At 48.8% G+C, this 10,405-nt stretch overlaps 1 protein-coding gene across 1 annotated transcript; it reads right to left on the bottom strand.

The window, feature by feature from the left end:
* Positions 1–5,227: 5,227 nt before the first annotated feature.
* Positions 5,228–6,094, bottom strand: LOC123989144. The gene has a single exon (XM_046289820.1). The coding sequence runs from the start codon at positions 6,092–6,094 to the stop codon at positions 5,228–5,230; it is 867 nt and encodes a 288-aa protein (XP_046145776.1).
* Positions 6,095–10,405: the final 4,311 nt, after the last annotated feature.

Genomic DNA, 10,405 nt, shown 5'->3' with positions numbered 1-10,405 from the left:
GAGGACTTTACCGCAGAGGAAAACTGTCGCGATTTCCGAACAACTTTGTCTCTCGGACACACGGGCTCAAGATCACGTACCTCGACGATTGATCGATCAAGAGTGTCGAAATTTGCGCGAGATCGACGGGCGAAGGTCCCGTCGCGCGATCATCGTCCTTGGAGGGGACGGATTGACGAATCGTGGCACGTGCTCGGAAGTGTCGCGTGCCCGGTGATTGGTTAAGACGCGCGAGCTAGACGAAGATTCCTCATCCCCTTTCTTTGGTGTTCCTTTTTCTTTCTAACACGTCGCCATGATAGTTTCAACGGTTTTCTAGAAACTACGCAGTATTTCCTTCAAATGTATTATTGCTAATTTATCAGTTATTGCTTTAATCTGAATATCCAAATGTTGAACTGTTAAATGATACTATTAATTTGACCAAAACACGAATGATCTTGAAATCGAGATATATAATTTAACAATTGAAACCGTTATCCATTTATTTTCCCTTAGCAGGATCAGAATTATTTATCTTCCCTGATTTATAATAAGATCTTATCAGCGTAAAAGCGGACGATGCATTTACGATGATCGCAATGCCGATTATGCATTCATTTACAATCTTTCGCATAATTATTTCGGTGGAATCGACATTTCGTTAGCAATGAATTTAAACATTTCTACCAGAACATTCCTTTGTTCAAAATTCGTCGTTGTCGCTAGGTAGTTCTTAGAATTTCGAATACAATGATGTTTATTGCTTCGAACGACCCTTGATTTTCGAACGGCGGTCGAACGTTCGCGACGTTAGGCTTTGTAAAGGTTCTCATTTATTTTAGTTTCGTCGTTTAAATTCATATTCATCCATCCATTCTTTTCACACTATCATTCGGTCAGGTAATAATGATCCTGATCGGACCGGCTGACGCTTTGTGCAAATGAGAGGGAAAGAGTTTCCTCGACAAGGAAGTTATTACGGTTTTCCCGTTTCTACGCAGTTACCAAGGGAAATTCCCGGAATGCGAAGCACTGGATAACTGCGTAGCGCTGGTGTTGTGCTAACGGCTCTCTCTCTCTCTTACGAGCTAACGCGAGTTTTTGTGCGTTACCCGATTGTAAACTGTCTTATATATCTATGGTTGGCGACGATAGTTTCAAGGAGGGTCACGTAAACTATTGTAAAGAAGGAAACAGAAATAACCTTTCCTCGTGTACCTCGCATGAGAAATTCTCGGAACCCAAGGGCTTGACAAGATACACGATTCCAGGGTAGAATAGAATAAAGAAGAGAAAGCAATAGAAGAAGTCAAAAATAGAAAAGAATTAAACTCAAACTCTTCCTTGTACACCCCTGCATGAGAAATCCTCGGAACCTCGAAAGGCTTGTCAGGTATGTACAAGGTAGAGGAGGAATGAAAAGATTGACGGAAAAGTGAAACACCCACCTCACGACCCTTACATGAGAAATCCTCGGAACCCCAAAGGGCTTGATAAGGGACGCAAGGCGGATAAATTTCAAAATTTCCGCCGGGGCGTAACGAAATCATCAAATGAAGGCAGTGAGCAATAAATAAATAAATTATTAATTATTGTTAGCAAATCATAATAAAGATAAGTAGCAATATATATCCTGTGGAATGATAAATAAATAAAAACATCCACACTCTTACTATTACCGGCGGAAGAATTTATTTTCAATTCACAAGATTTCAAAGGTACAAAAATATATCCGGAGACGCCCGTGACTTTCGTCCTGTAAAATCGAGACCCAAGTGAAGTCCTCGCACAAACCGGGGTCATATATATATCCAGTCAAAATGACAAGGATAGCTAGCACGCCACTTACTGAAAACTGCGCGAAAACCTACGCGGGAAAACTTTCCACCGATGTGGCCAACGTCCGCGCTCATTGTCCGCCAGGAAAAACCCAGGCCTGTGCAAGTGGTCACCAAATGCTACACTCGACCTTAACCAGGCTCGCCCAAGCCTCTCCTTCAAAAAGGCAATAAATTCCTGCAAGGGCATGGTAGCGACGAAGTCGCTACATCACCCCCCCGCTAGAATACAACTTATAACTAAGGAAATCCCGCTTGAAATCTATCTGGAAACTTCACTCGCCTACCAGATCGTGTAATATTAGGCGCCGCACTGCGCGTTGGAACCGGTAATACAGATTGCTGTGCGGCTCTTACGGGGCTACCTGCCGGACACGGCACTGGCTCGATAATAGTAGACCCTGAAATCCTCGTAGGTATTATTTGTACCTGCTCTGGAGGTATCATAATTTCATCCGCAATTACAAACGCTGGCTTAACTCTATTGATCGAAACTACTCTATTCTTATCATCTATCCTAATAGTTATAATCTTATCCGTTCTATCCACAACCTCATACGGACCATCATAAGGCGGTTGTAATATCGCTCTCGGAGAGTCCCGTCTTAAGAATACATACTTACAATTAATCAAGTCTTTATATACAAAGATCCGCGAACTGCCGTGACGCGACCCCGCCACTGGTCCAATATTGCGGAAATGGTCACGTAACTCCCGAACAAAAACGGCGGTATCGCGACCATCCGCTGAAGGAGATAAAAATTCGCCCGGCAACCTCAGGGACTCGCCGTAAACTAAATCCGCAGAAGTAGTCTTCAAGTCTTCTTTCCATGCTGAGCGAATGCCCAGCAAAATGGTCGGAAGCACCTCTGTCCAACGATTATTCTGATGGCACCGGATTGCCGCTTTAAATTGGCGATGGAATCGTTCCACCATGCCATTCGCTGCCGGATGATACGACGTCGTGTGTAAATGAGTCGAACCTAACAAAGTATTGAGCTCCTTGAAGAGGTACGACTCGAACTGCCTACCCTGATCCGTCGTAACGCGTACAGGTGTTCCAAATCGGCAAACCCAGCACTCGAAGAAAGCCCTCGCAACCGTAACCGCCTCTTGGTCGCGCAAGGGTATAGCCTCAGGCCATCGGGTAAAACGGTCAACGCAAGTGAGGCAATAACGGTACCCCTCGGAAACAGGTAAAATAACTATATCTAAATGTACATGTTCAAAACGACCTGAAGGACGGGAAAAAGACCCGATCGGCGCTGAAACATGTTTATTAATTTTATTGCGCTGACAAGGTAAACAGGCACGGGTCCAATCGCGACAGTCCGTTTTGACAGACGGCCAAACGTAACGTTGTGTTACGATTTTGACCGTTGCATTAACTCCAGGATGCGCAAGACCGTGTAACGCATCAAATGCAGCACGACGAAAAGGTGCTGTAAGAAAAGGCCGTATCGAGTCTGTCGATACGTCGCAATAAATTTTTACCGCAGAACCGGGAACAGACATTTGCTTAAAAGTCAGACCCGATCCGCCCTGCAACAACTCTCTCAATACAGGGTCCGCAGACTGCGACGCTGCCAAAGCCTCAAAATCTAATTTATTTTCTATTAATTCTATGCGCGACAAAGCATCTGCAACAACGTTATCGCGACCCGAAACATGTCGAATATCGGTAGTGAACTCACTTATGAAGGCTAAATATCTGATTTGTTTTGGAGTATGCTTATCTGAACTATTGGCAAACGCAAAAATTAACGGCTTATGATCTGTGAAAATTGTGAAATGTCTACCTTCAAGAAGATGACGGAAATGCTTAACAGATTGATAAATGGCCAATAATTCTCTATCAAATGCTGAGTAATTTTGTTCTGTAGGCGAAAGTTTTGTTGAAAAGAAAGCAAGCGGTTCCCACACACTACCGATACGCTGATGCAGAGCGGCACCGACCATAAAGTTCGAAGCGTCGCAGGTAAGGGCAACAGGTGCATTAGGTTCGGGGTGCACTAACAAGGTTGACCGCGCCAAATCATCCTTACATCGGTAAAACGCATCCCGAGCCTCTGATGTCCACGCAATGGGCTGATTCCCTTTAATATTGTTGACCAACAGGTCATTCAACGGTGCCTGAGCCTCAGCCGCCCTGGGTATAAAACGTCGATAGAAATTTACCATACCCAGAAAACGGCGCAACTGTTTCGCAGTTACTGGTTCGGGATAATCTCTAATTGTTCTAATCTTTTCCTCACATGGACTCGAGCCGTCCTTAGACACGGTATAACCCAGGAATTTAACGACGGATTCCCCGAAACCGCACTTCCTAGAATTAACTACTAAACTATACTGCTTAAGGCGACTAAATAAAATTTCTAAATGAGTTAAATGCTCTGATTCCGAACTGGACGCGACCACAATATCGTCAATATACGCGTAACAAAAATCTAACCCCCGCAATACCTCATCGATGAACCGCTGGAACGTCTGAGCGGCATTACGAAGACCGAAGGTCATAAATGGAAATTCGAATAATCCGAAAGGGGTAGTAATAGCCGTTTTTGAAATGTCTTCTAATGCTACCGGAATCTGGTTGTACGCTCTAACCAAGTCTATAGTTGAAAATATTGTCTTACCACGCAAAGACTGAGCAAAATCTTCAATATGCTTGATAGGATATCGGTCCGGAATCGTACGCGCGTTAAGAGCGCGATAATCGCCGCAAGGTCGCCACGCATCGCTTCCTTTTTTCGGAACTAAATGTAACGGCGAAGACCAACTGCTTTCAGATGGTCGCGCAATACCGAGACGTACCATATCTTGAAACTCCTTCTTCGCAATTTGGAGCCGGTCCGGTGCAAGCCGTCGTGGTTTGCAGGCAACGGGTGGCCCTGGAGTAGTCCTGATGTAGTGGCAGGTACCATGGTTTACCTCGGCAGGTGTTCCGCTCGGCCGAGTAATGTCCGGAAAACGGCGCAGCAGCTCGTGGAAAACCGACTCTCCTTGTACCTGCTTGATACTTGGTGCGTCCTCCTGAGTCGGTGCGCCCCTTGTAGACAGCGTCGTGGTCTGGTCGATCAGTCGCCGATTCCGCACATCAACCAGGAGTCCGAAATGGGCCAGGAAATCCGCTCCGATGATTGGCCGGGAGACGTCAGCAATGAGAAATCTCCACGTAAAATCCCGACGGAGACCCAAATTCAACGTCAGGGTCTTCGTGCCGTACGTCGCAATCGGTGTGCCGTTCGCCGCGGAGAGCTCGTATTCGGAACTCGAGCAAGGTCCACGGATCAACTTCCTCGGGAATACGCAAAGGTCCGCACCTGTGTCGACCAAATATTGCGCACCCGATCTCCGATCACAAATAATGAGACGGCAAAATGTCGGGCTGGCGTCGCTAGCCGCCATTAACGACTGCCCGGATTGTTTCCCGATGGCGGTACATAAGAACACGGCGCGATGCACCGATGCGCCTTGGGCCCGTAATTCGCGTGATACCAGCACATGCCATCAGGCGCTGGGAACCGATCTCGCGAGTTGAATCGGCGCCTCGACGAGCTACGTCTCCGCTCAAATCGCCGAAAAGGCCGATAATCCCTCCGAGACGTCCGCAATTCCGCGATTTGACTCTGCATCACTTCCGTTTGGCTCTTTAACGTGATGAGCAACTGCATCATCCGCTCCGTTACAGTATCCGCGGAGCACGGTTGCATTGATGCACTGGCGGTTGCTGTTTCGGCCACCACGGGACGTCCAGGCATGGTGTCGGTGATTGCGTCCGCTAACTCGGCCACCTTATCCAGCGCCGTATCCATTTGCGTCGCCAGAATGGCCTGCACGTTCGCAGGTAAACGTCCCAACCAAAGCGTGCGTAATAAGGACTCGGACACACAAGTACCCGCCAAACCACGCAAATGCCGAAGAAATTGCGATGGCTTGCGGTCACCGATTTCTTCATGTTCCAAAAGTCTTCTGGCCTTCTTTTCCTTGGAAACACTTAACCGGCTAATCAATTCTTTTTTTAGGGCCTCAAATAAGCCGGTGGCCGGAGGGTCCAATAAGACGTCGCGCACCTCAGCGATATACCGGGGTCCAAGCGCACCCGTCACATAACTGGCCTTTATGCCATCCGAAGTAATCCCCGCGGCCATGAAATTGCGTTCGATAACGCAGAACCAAAGTTCGGGGTCCTTAGGAGTAAACTCCGGGAGCTTGATGCTAATTCGATCAAACGTAGACGTGGACGTAGCCGCAGACGAACCGTTTGTCGGCATCTTTTATTATTAGTCTTTTAATTTACCAGAGTCAATACCACTAAATACACTAACTTACACTAAGAAGTCGCAAGAGTGTCACTGCAAAAGTCACTAAAAAAATTGTCACGGTAAATCACACCAAGCACCTAAAATTCACTTCCACGCCGAGATCACGTCGGGGTCGCCAATTTGTGGAATGATAAATAAATAAAAACATCCACACTCTTACTATTACCGGCGGAAGAATTTATTTTCAATTCACAAGATTTCAAAGGTACAAAAATATATCCGGAGACGCCCGTGACTTTCGTCCTGTAAAATCGAGACCCAAGTGAAGTCCTCGCACAAACCGGGGTCATATATATATCCAGTCAAAATGACAAGGATAGCTAGCACGCCACTTACTGAAAACGGCGCGAAAACCTACGCGGGAAAACTTTCCACCGATGTGGCCAACGTCCGCGCTCATTGTCCGCCAGGAAAAACCCAGGCCTGTGCAAGTGGTCACCAAATGCTACACTCGACCTTAACCAGGCTCGCCCAAGCCTCTCCTTCAAAAAGGCAATAAATTCCTGCAAGGGCATGGTAGCGACGAAGTCGCTACAATCCCATAGCATGAATGATGATGAATATAATGAACATAGTAGTAAATCATAATATTAATCCATTTGCAGAAAACCCTACGCCAGCCAACAGAAGTGGAGGCAAAACGTAACGATTAATAGGAGAGCAAAATACCCACCTGACATAATATGAGGAGCAACATGAAACGTAAATCAGCATAAAACCTGAAGCAAGTCAAATCAATTCAAATAGTTAAAATTGCGTAGATTGTTACTGAATTATCATACCGCTCCGATAAGTCTGACATTAACGTTAATACTAATGCAGATGCAAGTAAGTCAATGTAGTCGTTGGCGAAATTCCCCAAATTGTCGCAGAATACGAAGTTGGCAACGAAAGTATTTCGTTGCTGCGTCGTTACCGATAGCGGCAGCACCTCTCGGGCCCACTTTGTCCACGCGGTCCCCTCTCCACGCGGAACCGGCACGATCGACGCCATGATCGATTCTTTTCTTCTTGTTTCGACGCTTGTCGTGAGAACACGTGTTTCAGACCACGCGAGTTTTGAATACAAGTTCGCCATTTTGAACACGCCGTTCAGTTTCTAGCTCAGTCCACGCGATTTGTATATGCATTCAGTACACGCATTATGGTAAATATTGTAAATAAATTGTTAAGTGTTAATCAAGGTGCGTGTTTCTTTCTCCGACCTCGCAGACCACGCTTTTCGCAGACATTTTTTGGTCCTTCGAGCCGGATGAGACACGCCCTTCGCGTAACGGTTCGTGACTACGCAGTGTTGTGCACGCGAGTCCGTTGAACGCTTTTTGCCTTTATTAGTGATAAGTGAGCTCGTAGACTCTTTAGATTTAGTGCCGTTCTGAGACAGTGACTCTTCAGTTTTTTCCGACATTTTCTTTTGGCGACATTTTTGGGTTTTGTGACATTTTTCGTTTGTGAACACGCAGTGCACAGTGTAGTTCAGTGCTCAGAGACACGCTAACGGATTACAACGATGCCGAAATCGCGCGACACGTCACCCGCGTCGCAGGACGGTTCCGTCCGCTCAAACAAGGCGGATGAGGAAGCGCCTGCCGCGCCGCCATTGCTGGAGGTGCCGGAAGAGACCACGCAGCCCACGCAGGTCACGCGCACACGCTCGCCCGGTCGGCTCTCGTCAGAGCTTCAGGTTCGCGCTAGGGTTCAGGAGGAACGCCTCGACACGATGCTGTCAATCGTCGAGGATCTCCAGGCCTCCGCCAACAAAGATCCTCTGGAGATTCTCCCTTCAGAGGTGGAAATCACGAAGACCACGCTTATGGAGATGCACTTGCTGTTTCACCAGGAGCATCAAGCCTTGAGCCGACTCTGGCCTGTCGCCCAGCTGGACCACGGATACTACAAGTCCAAGGTGGCCTCGCAGGAGGACAAGGTAGTACTGACCGCGCGCAAACTGATTGCTCAGCTGGAGCACCGTCTGAGCCCGCCGCCGACCACGCAGCCCACGACGCCCACGCAACCGCCCACGAAACCCCGCTCACGTCTGCCTGAGATCGCACTCCCCAAGTTTGAAGGGGAGTACAGTCGGTGGCATCAGTTCAAGGCCACCTTCGCCTCCGTCATTACAGCCCGCAACGACCTCACTGACCTTGACCGGTTCAACTACCTTAAGGGAGCCGTGTCAGGTAACGCAGCTCAGCTGATTGAGCATCTGCCCACGACTGAAGAGGCCTTCTCCCAAGCTTGGAAGCTCCTAGACGAGCGGTTTGAAAACAAGCGTCTCAATATTCAGACGCATATGGATCGGATCTATAATCAGAAGCCGATGATGGTCCGGAAGGCGGCGTCGCTCACCAAAATGGCAAACATTATGGGTGAGACGCTTGAAGCCTTGAAGAGCTTCGGGCTTTATGACGAGCACAATTGCTTCCTCATCACCGCACTCGTTCGCCTTTTGGACCCCGACACGCGAGAAAATTGGGAGACAACGCTGTCCACGCAGACGGAGTTTCCGACGATGGAGCAGCTTTCAAAGTTTTGGTGGCCCGCGCACGCATGCTCAAGCAGCTCGAGCCACACCCGGACGCCAGGCCTACGCAGACCACGCAGACAGGCACCAAAACTACTCAGTCCACGACGCAACGTTCTGGGCCTTCGAGAGTGGCCACGCACACAGCGTCCACTCGCACCACGACGCCCACGTCCGCCGCTCACGCTGGCTCCTCCACGCAGCAGAGGGCACGTCAGACAGCGCTCTATCCTTGCGCATACTGTGGTAAAGACCACTTTCTGGCCTCGTGTCCGGCATACAGAAACCTCGCGGTGTCAGAGCGCCTTAGTATTATCAAGGCTCAAGCGCTCTGTATCAATTGTCTGGGGCACCACAACTTTCGGAGCTGCAGAACAATGCACCAGCGGTGCAAATTATGTGATGAGCACCATCACACTACGCTCCACGGAGGAGACCTGAGCCGGGTAGTGGTGCCTGGATACCAGGCCTTGCAGGCAGCCGCAGCAGGGCCCTCGCAAGCCCCCGCTTCGACGCAGACCACGAGGAACACGCCGTCAACGTCAACCAACAATTGAGGGGTTGGTGCAGTCGTCGACGCCCACGCAGCCCACGCAGCTCACGCCTCTATGGACCACGCAGCCCACGCAATAAGACCACGCAGACCACGGACCACACTTCTAGCAACTGCACTCGCCAGAGTGCACACTGACCTCGCAACGCAGCAAGTAAGAATTCTGGTCGATTCAGGCTCTGAAGTCTCTCTTATTTCAGAGTCTTTAGTAAATCAGCTTAGACTCAGGCGACAACGCTCCTCATTGGATGTCCACGGAGTTGGTGGAGCAAGGACCTCGCAGACGAATGGGGTGGTCAATATTACCCTCCATTCCAATTACAGACCGCTCTCAGTCACCGTGCACGCACACGTGCTCACGAAGGTGACCACTTGCCTGCCATCAGAACCACCAGCTCGTTCAACGCTGCCATCGCATCTGGAGAAATTGAACCTTGCAGATCCTCAATTTCTCACATCCAGACCAGTGGACATCATTCTCGGAGCAGACGCATACGGGCAAGTCATCAAGCCAAATATTATTCGGAATACGTCCTCACCGTTGATCGCTCAACTCTCGATCTTCGGTTGGCTCATAATCGGGCCCCTCGAGGGCACTCAGACAATTCGCAGGACTTCTCATCAAGTGACAGTAAATAATATTGATCGCCAATTGAGTGAGTTACTCAGCCGTTTCTGGACGCAGGAAGAGCCACCGCAGCAAGAGACACGGCACCCTTGCTCACGCCAGACGAGCAAGAGTGCGAAGATCACTTCAAGACCACGCATTCAAGAGACTCCGCAGGAAGATACATCGTGCGATTGCCGCTCAAACTTTACCCGAGAGCACTTGGCAATTCGTATCAGACAGCGCACAACTGTCTCCAGCGGATTCTCAGACGACTCAGCAAGGACGCGCAGTACAAACAGCTGTACACCAAGTTCATGCTCGAATATGAGCAGCTTGGTCACATGGTAAGACTGAACAATGACTCAATAACTAGTCCGTTTCAGTACTTTCTTCCGCACCATGGCGTTCTGAAGTTGGGCAGTACGACCACCGCCTTGCGTGTGGTCTTCAACGGTTTCAGTCCAACTTCTACAGTATACTCGCTGAATGATCTTCTACACACTGGTCCAAATCTGATGCTGAACATTGCAGATCTGCTCATTTGGATACGCAGATACAAACATCTGTTTGCAA

This window comes from Osmia bicornis, unplaced genomic scaffold (assembly GCF_907164935.1).
Source record: "Osmia bicornis bicornis unplaced genomic scaffold, iOsmBic2.1, whole genome shotgun sequence".
NCBI lineage: Eukaryota > Metazoa > Arthropoda > Insecta > Hymenoptera > Megachilidae > Osmia > Osmia bicornis.
This window is presented reverse-complemented; position numbering and strand designations above follow the sequence as displayed.